General features: G+C 42.0%; 2 protein-coding genes across 8 annotated transcripts in view; both read left to right on the top strand.

Moving 5' to 3' along the window:
- Positions 1-12,440, top strand: part of dlg5a (discs, large homolog 5a (Drosophila)) — a 68,071-nt gene extending 55,631 nt beyond the window's left edge. The window contains exons 28-35 of the mRNA XM_052474843.1: positions 1,270-1,418; positions 5,318-5,488; positions 5,565-5,758; positions 5,900-6,043; positions 6,844-6,971; positions 7,368-7,477; positions 9,685-9,794; positions 9,996-12,440. Coding sequence (XP_052330803.1) covers positions 1,270-1,418; positions 5,318-5,488; positions 5,565-5,758; positions 5,900-6,043; positions 6,844-6,971; positions 7,368-7,477; positions 9,685-9,794; positions 9,996-10,099 — 1,110 coding nt within the window. The 3' untranslated portion in view covers positions 10,100-12,440. The remainder of the gene's footprint in view (positions 1-1,269; positions 1,419-5,317; positions 5,489-5,564; positions 5,759-5,899; positions 6,044-6,843; positions 6,972-7,367; positions 7,478-9,684; positions 9,795-9,995) is intronic.
- Positions 12,441-17,120: 4,680 nt separating this feature from the next.
- LOC118371387 (calcium-activated potassium channel subunit alpha-1-like) overlaps positions 17,121-22,034 on the top strand; it is a 315,283-nt gene continuing 310,369 nt past the window's right edge. For 3 of the 7 annotated variants that reach the window (XM_052474850.1, XM_052474854.1, XM_052474853.1), the window contains exon 1: positions 17,124-18,181. In XM_052474850.1, coding sequence (XP_052330810.1) covers positions 17,894-18,181 — 288 coding nt within the window. In that variant the 5' untranslated portion in view covers positions 17,124-17,893. Of the gene's footprint in view, positions 18,182-22,034 lie in introns of all 7 variants that reach the window. The other 4 variants (XM_052474861.1, XM_052474855.1, XM_052474858.1 and 1 more) reach the window with 4 other exon arrangements.

The following is a 22,034-nucleotide window of genomic DNA, read 5'->3' on the forward strand; positions in this document are numbered from 1 at the left end:
TGGCGCTATTCGAATAGTATTTATTTTTGTTGGATATCTGGATATATATATATTTTAAATCCATACCTGAGCACTGCTGCGCAGGGAGAGGCTGGCTCTATTGCTTCAGCGGCCTGCAGAGTTTATATGGGGCGGTGTGTGTTGCGAGCAGACAGAGGGAGAGAGCGAGACACAAAGGACATTTTGCTATAGCCAAGACTAGCTAAAGCAGTCACTTGAAGCAGTCACTATGTTATTTTATAACAGTGCCTGTCTTGACTGGAGTAGCCTACAGAAGCTAGCTAGCTACATACTTTTTAGCATTTTCACTAACCCAAACCCTTTCCCTAACCATAACCTCAGTCTCCTAACCTGCTACGAAAAAGTAACTTTAATATCGAAGTGGCAAGAAAATCGTTTTCCCCCCAACTATAGCTAGCTAGGATAATTAAGGCCATATGCTACACTTTCTCCCCAACCCCATTCAAATAAAACGGCCTACCTGTTTCTCTTTATAGCCTACTCTTCATAACCCTAACTTTTAATTCTGTTATTTTATTCCATCTTGCATTGCATTAGTGAACGCTCACTCAACTTGCAAAGCATTGAGCCTCTTTGATTGGCCAACATTAACAAGCTACTCACGTGAAGGTTACCGGTCTTTATTTATGGGGCGCACGGTGCCTTTTGTGTTAAAATCAGTTAAAATGTTCAGATATTTTGAATAATCCTGCACATCCTTACACACACACATACACACACAGATTGTATAATAACTTGTTTCTAAGTGAACAGTTTGCACCCTGCAGTATCTCTTCCATAGCTCATTACCATTCCTCCTGCCTGTCTTTGTTCCTTCATCGAGTGCCCCCCGCTTTCTCTATCATGACATACTGTGGTCGATCTAACTCATACTATCCCATTCCTGGCATGCTCTCTCCCTGTCCCTATAAGCTCTGTTCTCCAAACAGACCTAGAGCTTTTTCATCAGGACAGAACACGCAGTAGAGCTTTCACCTTTCATCCCCCTGGCAATTCTCCTCATCTTCTGTCACCATCCTCCCCCCCCCAGAATGAATCAATAGACGGACACTTCATACAGCCAAGGGATTTCCCTCCTCCTTTCCTCTTCTCTCTGTCTCTCTCTTGTGCACGCTCACACTCTTGATCTCCCTCTTTTCGTTATAATTTGTTACGGTTGAAATTTAAACGTTTGTTTTCATTTGTTTGTGTAATGTATGGTGTTGACCCAGTAAAGGCGATTGTAAATTCATATTCTCTCTCTCTCAGTATGGGTCAGTAAACATGAAGAACAAGACCGTGGAGGAGGTATATGTAGAGATGCTGAAGCCAGCCGAGACGGTCACACTCAAAGTCCAACAACGACAGGACGACTTCAACATTGTCAAAGACACACCGGGGGACGGCTTCTATATCAGGTACACACACATATCCTGTCCCCAAAGGGCCTGTTTTTCATGATACCCTCTATGCGATCTACTGTACCTCCATGTACCTCCACTTCTTCAGAAAGTATTCTGTGGGGCGGCATGTAGCCTAGTGGTTAGAGCGTTGGACTAGTAACCGAAAGGTTGCAAGATCGAATCACCGAACTGACAAGGTAAAAATCTGTCATTCTGCCCCTGAACAAAGCAGTTAACCCACTGTTCCTAGGCCATCATTGAAAATAAGAATGTGTTCTCAACTGATTTGCCTAGTTAAATAAAGGTAATAAAAAAATTTTTCCCACATTTTGGATTTAATGGAAATGTGTTGTCACCAAACTACAAGAAATACTATATTTTTTCCTTTTTTTGTTGTGATGAACAATTTAACACCGTATCTTGATTAGATGAATATTCAACCCCCTGAGTCAATTGTTAGAATCACCTTTGGCAGTGATTTTCAGTCAATGTAGTCTTGGTGAGCAAATCCAGTGTATATTTGGCCTTTTGTTTTAGGTTATTGTCCTGCTGAAAGGTGAATTTGTCTCCCAGTGGCTGAATCAAGTTTTCCTCTAGGATTTAGCCTGTGCTTAGATCTGTTCAGTTTCTTTTTATCAAAAAAAACTCCCTAGTCCTTGCTGATGACAAGCATACCCACAACATGATGCAGCCACCATCATGCTTGAAATATGATGAGGGTGGTACTCTGATGTGTTGAATTTGCCCGAAACGTAATGCTTTGTATTCAGGACAGAGTTCATTTCTAAGCAATTTTTTAAGCAATATATTTAGTGCCTGATTGCAAACAGGATGCATGTTTTGGAATATTGTCTTTTACAGGCTTCCTTTTCACACTGTCATTTATGTTAGTATTTCGGCATAACTACAATGTTGTTGATCCATCCTCAGTTATCTCCTATCACTGCCATTAAGCTCTAACTTGTTTTAAAATCAACACTGAGCTCATTGTGAAATCCCTGAGCGGTTTCCTTCCTCTCCGGCAACTGAGTTAGGAAGGATGCCTGTATTTTTGTGGTGACTGGATGTATTGATACACCATCCAAAGTGTAATTAATAAGTTAACCACGCTGAAAGGAATATTCTCTCAGCTTTTTTTATTTATTATTTTTATACATCTACCAATAGGTGCTTTGAAATGTGCTTGAAATTCACTGCTTGACTGAGGATCTTACCGATAATTGTATATGTGGGGTACAGAGATTGGGTAGTCATTTATAAATCATGGTATACAATATTATTGCACACGTGCGAATTGTTGAGCACATTTTTACTCAGGAATTTAGGTTTGCCATAAAAGGGGTTGAATGGTTATTGACTCAAGACATTTCAGCTTTACATTTTTTTATGAATTTGTTAACATTTCTAAGAAGTTCCACAGTCTCCCATTTAATCCATTTGAAATTCAGGCTGTAACGCAACAAAATGTGGACAAAGTTGAGGGGTGTGAATACTTTCTGAGCACATACAGTGCATTCGGAAAGTTTTCAGACCCTTTTCCATATTATGTTACTTTACAGCCTGAATTTGAAATGGATTCAATTGAAATAATACCCCATAATGACAAAGCGAAAACATTATAAAAAATAAAAAAAAGTAATAAATACAAAAAAACTACCCTTTCTACGTAAGTATTTAGACCTTTTGCTATGAGACTTGAAATTGAGCTCAGGTGCATCCTGTTTCCATTGATCATTCTTGAGATGTTTCTACAACTTTATTGGAGTCCATCTTTTAGTAAATTCAATTGATTTGACATGATCTGGAAAGACACACACGTCTATATCAGGTCCCACTGTTGATAGTGCATGTCAGAGCAAAAACCAAGCCATGAGGTCAAAGGAATTCTCTGTAGAGTGCCAAGACAGGATTGTGTCGAGGTACAGATCTGGGGAAAGGTACCAAAACATTTCTGAAGCATTGAAGGTCCCCAAGAACACAGTGGCCTCCATTCTTAAGTGGAAGAAGTTTGGAACCTCCAAGACTCTTCCTAGAGCTGGGCCGCCCTGCCAAACTGAGCAATCGGGAAGTTAACCAAGAACCCTCTGTTCTCTGTGGAGATGGTTGTCCTTCTGGAACATTCTCCCATCTCTGCAGCACTTCACCAATCAGGACTTTATAGTAGAGTGGCCAGACGGAAGCCACTCCTCAGTAAAAGGCATATGACAGCCCACTTGGAGTTTGCCAAAAGGACTCTGACCATGAGAAACCAGATTATCTGGTCTGATGAAACTAAGGTTGAACTTTTTGCCTGAATGACAAGCGTCACATCTAGAGGAAACCTTGCACTATGGTGAACCATAGTTGTGGCAGCAGCATCATGCTATCATGTTTTTCAGCGGCAGGGACTGGGAGACTAGTAAGGATCGAGGGAAAGATGAATGGAGCAAAGTACAGAAAGATCCTTGATGACAACCAGTGGTGTAAAGTACTTAAGTAAAAATACTATAAAGTACTACTTAAGTAGTTTTTTGGGGTATTTGTACTTACTATGTATATTTTTGACTACTTTTACTTCACAACATGCCTAAAGAAAATTGTATTTGTACTCTATACATTTTCCATGACACCCAAAACTACTTGTTACATTTTGAATGCTTAGAAGGACAGAAAATGATTCAATTCACAAGCTTATTAAGAGAACATCCCGGGTCATCCCTAATGCCTCTGATCTTGCGGACTCACTAAACAAATGCTTTGTTTGTAAATTATGTCTAAATTGTGCCATCTGGTTTGCTTACTATAAGTATTTTTTTTATTTGTACTTTTACTTTGATACTTCAGTATTTTTTTAGCAAATACATTTACTCAAGTAGGATTTTACTGGGTGATTTTCTATTAAGTTATCTTTACTTGACAATTGAAGTCCTGCTCCAGAGCGCTCAGGACCTCAGACTGGGGCGAAGGTTCACCTTCCAATAGGACAATGACCCTAAGCACAGGCATGACAATGCAGGAGAAACTCCCCAAATACAGACGTGCCAAGCTTGTCACGTCATACCCAAGAAAATTCGAGGTTGTAATTGCTGCTAACGGTGCTTCAACAAAGTACTGAGTAAAGGGTTTGAATACTTATGTAAATGGATTCATTCAGATTTTAATTTTCAATACATTTGCAAAATTGTTAATCTGTTTTTGCTTTGTCATTATGGTGTATTGTGTGTAGATTGATAAGAGAAAGATGCACTTTCTCTTCATCTAAAGCAATTAGGTCCCACATCCAGGAGGACCATCCCATCCACCATCTCTCTCCCTAGAGATACTATCTATCATACATACAGCAGGGTTGGTTTACCTGGGGACAGACTGAGGACTCTCTTCATTGCGCCTAGGCTAAATGCCCTTGTAGAAAGTGTGTGCGTGAGCGCATGTCTGTCACTTTGCATCTATGTAGGCTCAAGGCAGACTGAGACAGACCATACAGTAAATAAAGGCTGTGAATGAAGAGTAGGGGGAAGTCTGTTGGTAAGTGCAGCTGTTTGTTGTTAGAAGTCTGTAGAAAGCTGAGAGGTTGTGTCCCAAATGGCACCCTATTCCCTATACAGTACCCATTTTCTTTTATTTTTTATAAACCAGACCTCATTGGGCTCTGGTCAAAGGTAGTGCACTATATAAGGAATATGGTGCCATTTAGGACTCAGTCGCAGTTTCTGCATGGCAGCCGCAGTCACTAGTCATACAGGCTGGGTCGTGATGTCATTGGCACTAACTCTGCACACAGCCCCACAGATATACTTCGAAAGAGTTATGGGGCTCCAACCATACTGGGTGAAGGTTTGCACACACTGAACACGCATGCGCGCACACACACTAACCCTCTTCCTTTCTCTCCCTCCTTCATTCTTTCTTCTTACCCCCTTCCTCCATCTCTCCAGAGCACTTTATGAGCGGACAGTGGAGGCAGAGCTGGACCTTAGTTTTAAGAAGGATGACATCCTGTATGTGGATGATACTCTACCAAAGGGCAGCTTTGGCACCTGGATGGCCTGGCAGCTGGATGAGAATGCACAGCAGATCCAGAGAGGACAGATACCCAGCAAATACATGTGAGACACACACAGACATGCAGACACACGTACGCGCGTCATGGCTCTTGTGTAATTATATTGTGTGTCTGTGTAGGATGGACCAGGAGTTGTACCGTAGACACAGTATGACAGAGCTGAAAGACGACAAGGACAGTAAGAGCCTCTCTGCCGCCGCCAGGCGATCCTTCTTCAGGAGGAAGCACAAACACAAACGCAGCAGCTCCAAAGATGGCAAGGAACTGGTGGCTCTGGACGCCATTAGCACAGACTCTATACCATTCCTAGAGGGTGAGGGGACACACACCTTTACATGGATAAATCATTGGGCTGGAGTGTAACTACTTAGAGGCTAGGTGCAACTGATTTGATTTTGGTATTGGGCATTTGTGTGTGTTTGACCATGTATATGTGTGTCTCACTCCCTCTCAGACTGTGTGAGCATGGCGTACCAGCGGGTCCAGAAGGTAGAGTGTGTGTCTCCCAGGCCGGTTCTGATCCTCGGTCCTCTCTCAGACCCCGTCAAGGACATGCTGGTCAAAGAGTCCCCCGGGAAGTTTTGCAGATGTGTCCTGGGTGAGTAAAGTACAACAGTTCTAATAATACATTACAACAGCGTACACAAGTATCTACAAAATAGGCCTACCCCAATTTGCCGACTGAGCTCAAGTCCTAGAGATTATGTTCCAAATGGTACCCTATTCCCTATATAGTGCACTATTTTTGACCGGGCCCTGGGGATAGGCTGCCATTTCTGACAGACATTGTCTTGCTTGGACTCCAAAAGCCACCTTTTTGTCTTAAAATAATTAGAAAATAAGACAATTTAATAATTTAGCAGATGCTCTTATCCAGAGGAACTTAGTTAGTGTATTCATCTTAAGCTAGCTGGGTGGGAAAACCACATTTCTTAGTCATAGTAAGTACATTTTTCCTCAAATTAGCTATCAGCAAAGTAAATTCAAGTGCGAGTGTTAGTTTACGAAAATCTTCCCATGGTCTTGTAGTGGATGGGCGCTTCGACTGGGCCAATTTTGCGCCGCCCTATGATACTCCCGGTCACGGCTGGTTGTGACACAGCCTGGGATCTAACCCGGGTTTATAGTGACACCTCAAGCTTTGCGCTGCAGTGCCTGAGACCACTACACCGTTAGGAAGGCTCTCTGTATTCCATTTTCAATAAATGTGCAAACATTTTTATAAATATGTTTTCACGTTGTCATTATGGAGTGGTGTGTGTGTGTAGACATTTTTGCAATGGAAATTAGAATTTCTTATTGGAGAAGTTGAGGTAGTCCCTCCCTGTTTCAGTCGGTTTTCTGCTGTTTGGTGCCTAATGAATATGACCCTGGTGTTCTGACGTGTGGTTTCCTCAGAGGTTATGAAGGCGTCCCAGCAGGCTATAGAGCGCGGCGTCAAAGACTGCCTCTTCATCGACTACAAACGCAGGAGCGGCCATTTTGACGTGACCACCGTGGCCTCCATCAAGGAGATAACCGAGAAGGTACAGCATCAGGGCTGGTCTAGGATAAGTTTTACCTTTTTTAAGATAATAATAGTGAATAAGATTATATGAACTGGGGGACCTGATCCGAGATAAACATTCCTTCTTCGTTACATCCTCTTCTCTTTTGTCAGATACAAGTGTTCCCCTTTGATATTTCAGAATTTGTGAAAGGTGGGTCAATTTATAAATGTAGCACTTTAAAGATGTGGTCAATTAATAGCAGATTTTATGCCACCTCAAAAGAATTCCTTGGGTTTTTGGATTATCCCAATTAACAACGTTCTGTGGTACCGGAAGTGAAGTCTCTTTCGTGTGATCCATTCTGAATGTAGTATGATCATGTTGCTTGTTGTACCTTAAACAGAACTGATCTAAGATGTCCTCCTCTCCCAGGACTGTCACTGTCTGCTAGACATCGCACCCCATGCCATTGAGAGGCTGCACAGCGTCCACATTTACCCAATCGTCATCTTCATCCGCTACAAAAACTCAAAGCAGATAAAGTAAGGAGCCAGCCAAACCTATCATCTTCAAAGACCTTTAGTATTAACATTTAAAAGATCTAGAATGTTTTATCTTTAGTGTGTTTTCTCCATTTCTACTTGGTGGTTGAGTTCACAGAAAGCTTTTGTGCATGGGATGTTCCCATGGGTCAGTAACTCATTGCAGAAATGAATGGGATGTAAGGGTGTTTAGCACTATTTAAAACTACAGTATAATAGTGTTATAATCCCCAGGCTCCTTTTCTTCTCGACTACCCGCCCCCCGCACACACACACAGAAATCTCCTGGCTGTATCTCAATGTTCTTTGATAACTTACTCTACTTCTTGACCGGTCAGTAATGAAGAGATTGGATAGATATCCTCTATACCATGGTACCATTAATCACTCGGCACTAATAGGCTTGTCCCAGTAGTGAGTTGAGTTGTAGTGCCATGTTTTGGGGAGTATTATTTGGAGAATATATATAAAAAATATTGTAAAGATCAATAAATACAAAGGCTATGAAAATAGGGATACTTTTTTATTATTATTATTATTTGTACACATACTGTATAGTATGTGGCCCTAAGTTTTATCATTACAAAGAGACAGTTGAAGTTGGAATTTTCTATAGGATGAGGTCAGGGCTTTGTGAAGCCTCTCCAATATCTTGACTTTGTTGTCCTTAAGGCATTTTGCCACAACTTTGGAAGTATGCTTGGGGTCATTGTCCATTTGGAAGACCCATTTGCGACCAAGCTTTAGCTTCCTGACTGATGTCTTGAGATGTTGCTTCAATACATCCACGTACTTTTCCTCCTCATGATGCCATCTATTTTGAAGTGCACCAGTCCCTCCTGCAGCAAAGCACCCCCACAACATGATGCAGCCAACCCCGTGCTTCACGGTTGGGATGGTGTTCTTCAGCTTGCAAGTTTTTCCTCCAAACATAACCGTGGTCATTATGGCCAAACAGTTCTGTTTTTGTTTCATCAGACCAGAGGACATTTCTCCAAAAAGTACGAGCTTTGTCCCCAGGTGCAGTTGCAAACCGTAGTCTTGCTTTTTTTGTGGAGGTTTTGGAGCAGTGGCTTCTTCCTTGCTGAGTGGCCTTTCAGGTTATGTCGATATAGGACTCGTTTTACTGTGGATGTAGATACTTTTGTACCTGTTTCCTCCAGCATCTTCACAAGGTCATTTGCTGCTGTTCTGGGATTGACTTGCACATTTTGCACCAAAGTACGTTCATCTCCAGGAGACAGAACGCGTCTCCTTCCTGAGCGGTATGACGGCTGTGTGGTTCCATGGTGTTTATACTTGCGTACTATTGTTTGTACAGATGAACATGGTACCTTCAGGCATTTGGAAATTGCTCCCAAGGATGAACCAGACTTGTGGAGGTCTAAAATTGTTTTCCTGATGTCTTAGATGATTTATTTTTTATTTCCCCATGATGTCAAGCAAAAAGTCACTGAGTTTGAAGGTAGGCCTTGAAATACATCCACAGGTACACCTCCAATTGACTAAAAGTATGTCAATTAGCCTATCAGAAGCTTCTAAAGCCATGAAATCATTTTCTGGAATTTTCCCAAGCTGCTTAAAGGTACAGTCAATTTAGTGTATGTAGACTTCTGACCCACTGGAATTGTGATACAATGAATTAATAGTGAAATAATCTGTCTGTAAACAATTGTTGGATAAATGACTTGTCATGCACAAAGTAGATGTCCTAACCGACTTGCCAAAACTATAGTTTGTTAACAAGAAATTTGTGCAGTGTTTGAAAATCGAGTTTTAATGACTCCAACCTAAGTGTATGTAAACTTACGACTTCAACTGTATATAAGGACCTTGAGCATTCTCCAGTGGCAAACTATTATCAGGGGAAGGGTCTATATTAAAGAACATTATTAGCTAACCACACCCTATTAGTATGTCAAACATTTGAAGATTCCATTGATCATTTATCTAAATAAAAAAGTGGCATTGGTCTTACTCAATTTAAATGATTGGAAATGATACTGTGAGCTAAATTAATAATCATAACACTTTAGTAAATAATTTAAAGGGTTAATTACCAAAAATGTCATGCCCAGAGGCTGTGTTTTAATACTCTAAACAGGTTTCCTTTCCTCTTGTACTCTGCCAACTTCTGGGAGAAGAGGTTTGTCTGTGTGTTAGTAGTGAGCCTGTGTCCTAATACTTTGCTGGTTTCCTCTCCTCAGGGAACAGAAGGATCCAGTGTATCTGCGGGACAAGGTCTCTCAAAAACATTCCAAGGAGCAGTTTGAGGTCGCACAGAAGATTGAGCAGGAGTATAGCAAATTCTTTACAGGTTGGCATATTGCACTGTACTGTGTTGTCTGTCTGTGTGTTTGCCTTTGGTTATGCCCGTGTGTGTATGTGGGTAGATGAGTGTCTGCATATGTGGCTGCGTGGCATCTTCCCCGACGAAGACAGCTTAAGTGTGCGGCTTTTCTTTTTGTGTGTGGCATCTTCCCACCTTATTAACCGTTTGTCTGCTGTATCTTTACAGGTATTGTCCAGGGCGGCACTCTTCCCTACATTTGCACTCAGATCATGACAATAGTTGATCAGGAACAGAGTAAGGTCCTGTGGACTCCCCTTGGCTGCTCCTAGGGGGTGGAGGCCATCACTGCACGGTGCGTCACTGCGCCTCATCTCCACTCACAACAAACACTAAAAAACCTTCCACACTATACCAATAGGTACACTACAGTGAGCTATTACATATGTAAACTAGTGATATTTTTGTTATATAGTTTTATTATGATGTTGATTCGTACCTTAACCGGAGCCTCTTATTTTTCTGTGTATTCTGGAGCAGGTTGGTAGCACTGACAGTTGATGTTAAAGTTAATTCGGTCTTCCTTAAGGGTTTTATGGTTGTGTTTTTGTAATGTTGCGTTGTATGCATCTGTTTACAGTTTAAAAAAAACGAGTCTTGAGTATTGGTGTTAAATGTTCTGCTTGAATGTGCATTACACCCCCCCAGATGAAGTAAAGAACCCTGACCCAGAATCGGCCCCAAACAAACCTGTGTACCAAATGACATCAACCTGTTTTACACACCATGTTCAATGACTGACAACTAATAATGTGGAATAATAATGTATGCGTGTGTGTATGAGAGTTTGTGTGTACGAGTGATGGTTATATTATTGATAAACTAATGACTTTGTTGGTTGGATTGAAACATGGATTTTGAAGTTGACGCCATAGAAACTAAACCTGCAGAACAGATATAAAGCTCTCCAAGCGACATTTGTCTTATCTGTAAAAAAAGAAAATGTAATCCGAAAGTCTATTTTTGGATCGGTCAATCAATTCTTGCTTCAGACCAAACTTCTATGTGCACCATGTGTGCAACAGTGTATCAATCAATTCAATTGTGTTTCTATAAGAAAGAAAAAGCCATGAAAATCAGACATGGCAGTAGCGAATGGTCTGTTCTACTCGTTATGTTTCTATGGTCACTGTATGTGAGTGGACAGTTTACAGGCCTATCAGAAGTGCCTTCTGTCGTAGACTTGGTCCAAAAACAGACCCCCAGCCCTTACCCATTCAGATCTAATGGAACAGGATAAGTAGAAGCAAAATGGAGGTAGAACCTCCCCATTGCCCATTGGAAGGCTAGGTGGAGCCATCACCATGTTGTTTACACCTATCTGGTACCTTCAGATCTGTAAACACCATAGTGTTAACACTAAATCTGCAAACACCATAGTGTTATCACTATAGATCCACTTACAATGTTAAGTGTTAACACTAAAGATCTGTAAATAAACACTATAGAGCATAAACGCTATAGATCTGCAATGCTCGGGCTTGTTTTGGGGCGGGGCAGTACAGAGCATATGACAATGGTAAGGTTGTGAGGGCGACCACCTCAGAATGCACTCCAGGGCTAGACAGACCACTGTGTCTCTATCACATGCTATCTCTTGGTCACATATTTAAAGACTCTATAGAATATAACAAATATATGTGTGTAGGAGTATACATACAAACTCACAGGCACTTGAGTACCTGTATGTACAGTATGCAGATGCATCTGAGATCTTATATTAGATGTATTTTGACTAGGTCTCAGGCCTAGGGAAGTTGAAACAGTTAAGTCATGTCTTAGCAGGTATTAGCATGTTTTTTAACAGTTTTATTTTCGTCTTGTTTTGTGGTTTGTTGTCAGTCACTTTTTAAATGTACTCACAAACCAGAAGGACACCATGGAGTAAATGTGCAGGGGAAAATCTTTCTTAAAGAAAATACTTTTTTTCTCTTCCTTAAATCCGTTGAAATGTTAGGTTTTTTCATTATTTAATTTCTTTATTTTTTTATCCAAGAGGCACAAAAATATTGCTATTGTCCCTCATTCTTCTGTCATCCTTGAACTCCATTCTCCTGTATCCTAATGTTGTGCCAAAATCCAGTACGTCAGTTATCTTTTTACTTCTGTTTTGCACTTGTTATTCTGTGGACCTTAAAACAAATAGCTGTTTCCCAGTAGACTTTATAAATAGGTACTATATTATAATTTTTACTGTAACTAATTCACATTTTAAATGTATCACGTCAGTTCCTTACATTTCATTGATGGCCTTTTTATTCTTTAATAACCTTGATTAGAAAACAACTGACAGATTGCTCCTCTTTAGTTGCATTCTCGATGAAAAAGGGATTTCTTGCACAGTTTATCAAATGAAAATCAGACATGAAGTTTGACTATTGGGCTATATGATTAGGCATAGTAAGTAAAATTGTAATGTAACCCATTTTCTGAGTAGATTGAGATGGTTTAAAATTAGAAGAGGGATGCCACGTAACATGGTTTTATTTTTAGGAGGAACGACTAGCTGCCAGGTACTATTCTGATTGCGGTTTTCTTTATTAAAAATAATGATTTGTATCAAATGTTGAGACATTAACATGAGAATAAAAGTCTTTTTCTGTATCACGACGACATGGCTTCTGTGTCAGACTCTTTAGTGGGGACTCACACTTGGCGACAATGGTGAGACTATCAGCAACCAGTCATTTTCAATAGAAGACATGAGACACACCCACTTAACGTTTGGCAACTAGAGAGCTAGAAACCAATGTTCAACATTTCACATTTATAAAGATTTCAGCAATGTGACTGCACAACAGTCAATTGGGAGACCCCAGCTCTTGCAAGCAAGCTTTGATATTGGCTAACAACCAAACTGCCGTCATGCATACTGTTTGAAGGATACACCCACCCTGACTTGATCGCTGATTATCTCGACGTCTTGAGTCCCCAGTTATTCGTCTCTTTCACTCTCTCCCTGTCCTTGAATGAGTTAGTTAGCAACCTTGTTTCATTCAGTGCTAGGAAATATTAGAATTTAGACCATTTAAAGGTCCAATGCAGCTGTTTTTATCTCAATATAAAATGTTTCCTGGGTAACAGTGAAGTACCATACTGTGATTGTTTTCAATTGAAAAATAAACCAAAATGGCTTCTTAGCTAAGAGCAATTGCTCAAGCTAGAATTTTTCAGGAGTTGTCTGAGTGGGGAGGGGAAAACCGAAAATTAGTTGTTTGAAAGTGATTCTTATTGGTCTAATTTACTGCCTGGCGATGTCACCATGCAGGCCAAAACTCCATCCTACCAAAACAGGCAAATGTAAGGTGTTCTTGCACTAAAAGGGCATTATCCTAATTGTCACAATTTCAGAGTATTATTCAAAACTAATAGTGTGGAAACATATAAGACACAGGAAAATCATGTTTTCTTCTACTTAAATACTTTTGAACCCTCCCCTTTGTCTCAAAAGAGAGTAGATATTTATTGTTCATTTTGTATTGAAAAGGTACCCAACCAGATACCACACAGTTACCAAAAGGACAGCTTCAGCACTTGGATGGCCTGGCAGCTTGATGAGAATGCACAGCCGATCCAGAGGACACATCCCCAGAAATTATACTGAACAAATATTGGAGTCCACCTGTGGTAAATTCAATTGATTGAACATGATTTGGAAAGACACACGCCTGTCTATATAAGGTCCCACAGTTGACAGTGCATGTCAGACCAAAAACCAAGCCATGCGGTCAAAGAAATTGTCCTTAAACCACTGAGACAGGATTGTGACAAGGAACAGATCTGGGTAAGGGTACAAAAACATTTCTGCAGCATTGAATGTCCCCAAGAACACAGTGGCCTCCATCATTCTTAGGTGGAAGAAGTTTGGAACCACCAAGACTCTTAGAGCTGGCCAAACTGAGCAATCGGGGAGAAGGGCCTTGGTCAGGGAGGTGACCAAGAACCCGATGATCACTCTGGCAGAGTTCCAAAGTTCCTCTGTGGAGATGTCCTTCTGGAAGATTCTCACAACTATCTCTGCAGCAATCGACCAATCAGGACTTCCATGAGAAATATGATTCTCTGGTCTGATGAAACCAAGATTGAACTCTTTGGACTGAATGCCAGGTGTCACGTCTGGAGGAAACCTGGCACCATCCCTATGGTGAAGCATGGTGGTGGTAGCATCATGCTGTGGGGATGTTTTTCAGGGACTGGGAGACTTTTTTTTTCACAAAAGGGATTTATTACAGACTGACTTAATCAGCTTCTTGATATACCACACTTGTCAGGTGGATGGATTATCTTAAAGGAGAAATGCTCACTGACAAGGATGTAACATATCATAAAAATGTAGGGTAGGAGGTAGGGTAACGTTTTACAACTACAGGGTTGAGACATGACTTTAAGGAGGAAGAATGACACAGTTCCTGATGTGTATTCTGTACCACCTTGTCCTCCAAGTCCCCTCCTGTCTTGCCTGTTTTAGAAAAGGTTAGGCTGCTTATGCCTGCCTTCTGTGGTGTCTGTTTCAAGACAGCTGCTGACAGCTCATCTTAACTTGAGAACTCACGTCTTCCGGCCAGTGATCTTTGTTGTCAGCCCTGGCCCAAGCCGCAGCCTTTCTCAGCTTAACATTCCCTCCAACCACGTTGCCATGGTGAGAGGTAATGTATATTTGTATTTTCGTCTTTCTATCCGGTTAAGTTTTCAGCACCCCATGATTGAGGTCTTCCATCATGATGGTTGCATCCAAAATGGCACCCGATTGATTCCCTTTATAGTGCACTACTTTTGACCAGGGCCCATAAGGTTCTCTCCAAAAGTAGTGCACTTTATAGGAAATAGGGTGCCATTTGGGGATGTAACTGATGACTTCCAGTCCCACCCTTTTGAAATGGCCTGTAGGATTATCACCTGGCTGATGGTGAACCCTTCATCTCTTCACTGGTCCACACTGGGTCGGGTCATATTCATTAGGCACTAAACGGAAGACAACACACAGACAGGGAAAGACCAGCTGAACTTGTCCGAAAAGATTGTTATTGTTATCTGTTGCAAAATGCCCAAATTAATGTCCCAGGGCTAAGCTGGGTGGCTCTACCCTTCCTCATCTCTCTGGGCCCTACAGGAACTGACTCCTCAGCTGGCACCTTGCCACGACAGCTGGCCAGCCGTGACACACATGCTTTCCTGGTACATGATCAGTCCAGGATCCTATGGCCTGTCCACTAATAAACACACTGAACACTACGGACAATTTACTATTTAGGGACAGGAGTTTTCCCTAAACACATGACTGGGCTATGAAAAACTCTGGGCCCTCTAGTCATACAGCGACTTTAGTCTGATAATTAGTAGACCATAAATGCAGACCAGACCATTATAAAATCCAGGTGCAGTAAAAAAGGCAACATATACCAGCAAATCAACAATGCTTTGATCAGAGTGGGTTTCCCTTGCCATGTTGGAATAGTGATTCATGATGTGTTGACGCTATATTGACTTAATCTTGCAGTTCTTTAAATGTCCAGCAGGAGGACAACTAGCATGTCTTCAAGCAGTACTATACTGAGAGAACAGCATAGGTTGATTTCATAACCACTCATAGGTTACTATCGAGTGTAACATCAGTATATCATTTAAAGCACTAAATAAACACATGTATACATCTGTAACATTAATACTGATTAGTATAGTTCGGCAAGACACGTTGGGCTCATTTAAAGTATAACAGTACAAAACACTGAATCAAAAATAAGAGGTTTAACATTTAATTAATTGATATGGAATTTGATTTGACAAAGATGCAATGTCTTTAAAGAGACAAGAGTTCAGTAAAGATGTGGCAAGTGAAAGGGTTGCTACTTTCAGCAGTACAACCCTATACACCTTCCTCCTTAGTGGCACTACACTACAGAAGATCATTAACACTGATTTGTGGCATTTTGTCTCCATTTACAATGAAATCAAACTGCTTATAAAGACATACATCAAAGCTATATTCCTCCAAAAGGCTCGCCTTTCAAAGCCCATCCACCAGAGTGCAGATTTGGTTATGACAGCTATTTCGGTTGAGGGAATAATCTTCCTAACACTGTAAATCAGCAGCATATAGCTCCCACTGACTCCACAGTATATCTTCTTTACACCTCAGTTAAACTGGATGTATGTTTACATTCTAAATATAAATGGTCTGACCAGGAGATCCTGTGTCCTAGTAACGACCACCCTAACTAAGACCAACATACTCTCAGACGCCAAGAAAAACATGGAGTGTATGAATGAATGAATTAAATGAATGAAAGAAGAAATGAATGAGAGGGATGAATAAATTATGGAATGGTGGGATGGGTGAACGAGTGGATTCATTAATTATGTGATTAACCATTAATATAACATGGATATAGTAATTTTGTTGACTTAGCTGTCACCTTAACAAGTAGACTACACATCTCCCTGAAACTGTTGATTTAGTGAGATATATTTGATATGCGTATCCTTGGTTTCATCAACACTGATCTGAGACAAGTTTAACAGTGTAGTTAGTGAATAACCCAGTAAAAACTCATCAAAGGACAGAGATAATAAGGGAGGTGTTAAAACAGTGTAGCACACTCTGACAAGACAAGAGGTCTGGACCTTTATGACACATGGTAGGCCTAGTGCACTTGCCCTGGAATGTTGACATCTCTGGTTCCAGTCCCAGCTGTGGATTCCCATGCCCTCTGTGACATCCTGTCCTGGGACACAGCCATGTCCTTCCATAGGCTATTGATGCACAGGTTCCTGTCTTATCCTGTGTCTAATTGTCTTCAGAATCTAAAGACTAATTGACTGGGGGCAGAATGTCTTTGGCAATGGAAACATCTGATGTTGGTGAATGATTGAAGGAGCCTCCTTCAAATGCAGATCAAAATAAGCCAATGTCATTTACAGATCGCAGAGAATAAGAGAACATCTTCATCATAGTGGCTGTGTAGCAAGGGAATTCCTATCGGATTCAGGTCTGAATAAAAATGGGGACAACTGCTGTGTTCCAGGCGCTCGATGGAATCATCTGTGGCCAAGCTAATAATGGTCTTAAAATGGAAGCCTTGGCATTTCACGCCGAAGCTGCTGTTGCATCACAGTAGGAGAGTTATAGTGGGCTGCTGCTCAAATGAACAGAGGCAGAGCGCAGCACGACAGTCACATATGCAGCTCAGAGATATGCGTCATTTTAAACACAACTACATTACACGGAAAGAACGCAATGTAGGCTGTTGCCTAAGTACTGACTGAGACAAGGGGCTGCTTGGCACTTCGTATAAATATCCGCGCCGTATTACTGCGCTTTTTATGCCCATCTTTATTATTAGAGCAACGCCCCGCCCCTCCTACCTGTTCATCTCTCTACCGTTCTCTGGAGCGAGCGCATCTGACAGGCGCAATCAGCCTGAGCGGGAGCAGAGGAACAGTGGGGGAAGACTACATTTACCCGAGAGCTTATCATTGTTTGCTGAATTTAGTGGAAACACCGTTCGATTATGTATTTTGGGTTTTCGCATCGTGGCAACCGTTTGGGGACTTGAAATATATTCAGCCATTCGAAAACCATATAGGCTATCGATTAAATTGACGTTTAGAAAAGTGAAATCGATTGTCCGCGGTTAATCGACGGAATCACTGGACTGAAGACGGCTTGAGAGACCGGACAGAAGGTGGTTGAAAAAACAGCCTTGGTTTAATGTCGCTGCGCCTATCATAATCTGAAACATTGGCAGCCTCGATGCCTGCTAGATGAGACCATCTTTGCCATGGCATTTGTCCTGAAAGACTTGGAAAACCCCTACAAATGAAAAACGCTCAACGTTCATCATTACTGCGGATTTAAATGCTTCTCGCGAATGGACACCGACCCGCTATTTCGCACCAGTTTGTGCGTGCGGCGTTTTCCACTGTAGCGGAAATCTGAACTAGATTGCAATAAACAGTTAAGTGCGGGTGACAATAATATAGAACGCGAAGGGGGGTATTTTTGTTTCAAGCAATATGGCTGGTGAGTGGGGCTGGGGACGCTGGCACAGGCTCTCCAAGGCTCCTAGATGCTAGCTGAGCCGGATGCCACCGTTCTCCATGGAAGCGGCAACTCTATGATGAGTAGAAATATCTATCATAATAAAAATCAGGACTCCTCGATCTCTATATCCAAAATGGACGTGATCATCCCCTTCTCGCCAGACGTGCCCTGCGACAATAATGGCCAACGCATGTGGTGGGCATTCCTCGCCTCCTCTATGGTGACGTTTTTCGGGGGTCTCTTCATCATTCTCCTTTGGAGGACCCTTAAATACCTGTGGACCGTGTGCTGCCACTGCAACACCAAAAAGAAGGTAGGCGAATGACAAACACATAAACCGTTGGTTGTTGATGTGGCGCTCATAACATAAACGGTATCTCGTGCGTAATTCAACCTTTATGGGGACATATATTGCGCCACTGTCTTTCTTTACACATTTATACTGTATACCCTATGACCCGACCCGAAGTTGTCATCCATTGTTTATACGAGCTTACCAGCCTGGGCCGGGGTGGTTGATTTACCATGGCATATTGACTTGAGTCCAGTTCGTGTTGTGTTGCATTGGCCTTCACTGTGAAAGTGACTCACCATTACTTACTCAGTACGAGGAGCTGCCCCATAGCTAGAACAACTGTCACCCACCTGCAACAACAGGCCAGTCTATGTGGTAAGGGAGTACACAGAATATAGGCTACCAACTTCTCTATTGTATCTTCATCTATGGTTATGTTCCAGACCCGTGGTCTACCCGTTATTACATGGTTTTTTTTTTCTCAGTAGAGTCAATGCTTTCTATATATCAGTATTTCAGTAGAATCAATGCTTGGTACATGTCCGTTTTTCGGTAGTATCAATACTTGGTATATTTCAGAAATTCAGTAGAATCTGTGCTTGGTATATTTCAGTATTCAAATCAACGTTTATTGGTTGAGGACACATTTGCAGGTGTTATATCAGGTGCATGGAAATACTAGCTCCAACAGTGCAGTCGAATTCCAAATAATCTGAAAGAAATAACAATCCAAAGTAGATACATTAGAGTGAGAATCTAGAATATAAATAACTGGTGTTATTTATAGACAGTATATACTTTTGAAAATAGTATGTACAGCATTAGGTATATTAGGATGAGCTTTGTCCAGAATACAGTTTATGCATACACATTGTGTAAACAACAGTATATAAACAGAATAAGAAGTGACTAGCATTCAATAACTGTATATATATATGGGGCATTAGTCTCAAGGTGCAGGGATGAGTACCGGGCTAGTGATGTGCTGTTCTACAGTCTGATGGCCAAGTGATAGAAGCTGCTTCACAGTCTCCGGTCCCGGCTCTGATGCACTTGTACCGTCTCTACTAGATGGTAGCAGAGTGTGGCTCGGGTGGCTGAGGTCCTTTTAATGAGCTTCTTGGCCTTCCTTTGACACCGAGTGCTGTAAATGGAGGGCAGCGTGCCCCCGGTGACGCATTGGGCTGACTGCCCCACCCTCTGGAGAGTGGTGCAGTTGCCGTACCATGCGGTGATGTAGCCCAACATAATGCTCTCAATAGTGCATCTGTAGAAGTTTGTGAGGGTCTTAGAGGCCATGCCAAATTTCTTCAGCCGCCTGTGGTTTAAGATGCTGTTGCACTTTCTTCACCCCGATGTCTGTGTGGTGGGATCAATTCAGGTCCTCATTGATGTGCACACCAAGGAACTTGAATCTTTTGACTCTCTCCACTGTTGCCCCATGGGTGAGGGGTTCCTCCTCTTCTTTATCCTGTAGTGTACGATCAGCTCCTTTTTTTTTGACGTTGAGAGGTTATTTTCCTGTCACCACTTCAGCAGGGCGCTAACGTTGTCCCTGTAGGTTGTCTCGTTGTTGTTGTTGGTAATCAGACCTACCACTGTCGTGACGTCAGCAAACTTGATGATTGTGCTGGAGTCGTGCGTAGCCACAGTCATGGGTGAACAGGGGGCTGAGCACACACCCCTGTGGGGGCCCCGGTGTTGAGGATCAACGTGGTGGAGGTGTTATTGCCTACCTGGGATCGGCCAGTCTTGGACCCAGTTGCAGAGGGAGGAGTTCTTATTTCAGGGTAATCAATGCTTGGTATATTTCAATATTCTTTGTCTGTGAAATGCCTGGTTGTGTTGCTTGAGTAATGTAACCTGAATGGTTGATCTAGAAATAGACTGTATGGATGTCCCTGCAGTGCTGACTGACTAGTTGGTTCGTCCCAGTGCTACAGTAGGCTAAGGGTGGCCCACATAAATCATGAATCATGTATGAATCATCTTTGGGTTAAAGCCTGCTTCAGTTTGTTATGACTCACTGTGTTCTATAGGGCACAAGTGGTCATCTGGTTGGTTGAACCGGCTAGTTATAGAGAACTCCGAGGTGGGCACGTCGCAGATAAATTGCACACACAACATGCACATCACATCGTAACCATAACAGACCCTGAAACTCAAAGAGCATTTCATAGTAATCGCTGTTGATGTTTTCCCCAGTCTTTTTCTCCAGATGATGCCGTTGGTTAAATAAAGTCATTCTATTCAAAATGTCTAGTTTAGTTGGGGTTCTGTCCTGGTGTATTTCACCCTACTGTCTAGCATAATGGTTCAATCTGACAAATCCTTGCTCCTATTTCTTTATTTTAATTATTATGATTTTTTTGTATTTTATTTATTTAACAAGGCATGCCAGTTTAGAACAAATTCTTATTTACGGTGACTGCCTCACTGGCCAAACCCGGGCGATGCTGGGCTAATTGTGCTGTGATATTGCCTGGAATTTAACCAGGGTGTCTGTAGTGATGCCTCAAGCACTGATATGCAGTGCCTTAGACCGCTGCGCCACTCGGGAGCCCTATGAGGAAACGGTTCTAAGAATCATGTGACACTTTTACCCAATCAGATGGACATGTAAGAATACATTAGTAGACAGACTGTGGCTGTGTAGTTATCCATCCATACTTAGTATCAAGAGATGGACAGAGAAAATCAGAGAGAGACCTGAGAGCGTGACCTTGCTCACCCTTGATGCTGTTTGGGTCGCTTCCAGTTCAAATAGGGCTGAGTCATGTGCCTCTCTCTTTCTGCCTCTCTGCAAAGTCCTCCTGGCATAGTGCGAGCAACGGCCCGTTACTGCCCATCTATGTTGAGCATTGTATCGTGACAGCCAGGGGCATCAGAGGGAGGACGGCAGGGCAGGCAGAGGGCTCTCTTCCCATCCTCCCTCCATCCCTCTATCCTCCCTCGACTGTGTCCTGTTTCTGGGTTATATAATAGTAGGGAAAGCACAGAGCCAGATCACTCTTAGGTAGATCATGGCAGATTGCATTGCACCCCTAAAGCCGATTTGGGGGCGATGTGAAACCGGGCATTATGTTGATTGTTGTTGATGTGACAATGGCCCCTCTGGTTCTGAGTAATTTAAAGACTGAATCCAAATTTGAGAAACGCACGAATGAAACTACTTCACATTTAAATCGACCGTTGATCTCAATGGGAAATTTGTGCTAAGATTTGAGTTGCATGCGTTTGTCTGCTTATCAAATTAGGATGAGGCCAGGGAGATCTAAAGCGTTAACAGGATCTCCAAAGTTTCTTTCCTTCATTATGTCTTAATTATGAACACATCACCCAGGCCAGCGAGCCAACCAGGCAGCCCTGCTGAAACACACCCAGGGCGGGCCTTAGTACCTGGGGAGAGGTTCTAACACAACCAGGCCTGACCTGGGTCTCTGAATGGATCACCTGCCTTTCTCAGTATAATGTATACAGATATTCAGCAACTTTTAGGGGAATAGAATTTGACTAGAAAAATAATTAATTATTTTATTGTTAACCAATGGTCTGAGTTGGTGTGTTTATTGTAGTGAATTCGGGAGGAAGCCCTGACCGGGACTCGAACCCGAGTCCAGCGGCTGTCAAGCCAACAGTTGATGTCCATGCCCCGCGTATTAAATAGCATAATAAAAAAATCCACATAAAAATCTGTCAGTTTAAGTTACAGATGTTTTTTTTGCACCACATCCACTGATGTCGCACTTCTGAATGTGCAGTGAAAGGTGCCAGGGCTAGAGCGGAGATTGTCAGACCATGAGACATCCCAAAATGTGGTCTTCAACCATTGACTATTATGACCCTCTAAGGAAAAAACGTGAACACGCGG

This window comes from Oncorhynchus keta, chromosome 2 (genome assembly GCF_023373465.1).
Source record: "Oncorhynchus keta strain PuntledgeMale-10-30-2019 chromosome 2, Oket_V2, whole genome shotgun sequence".
In the NCBI taxonomy this organism is placed as follows: Eukaryota; Metazoa; Chordata; class Actinopteri; order Salmoniformes; family Salmonidae; genus Oncorhynchus; species Oncorhynchus keta.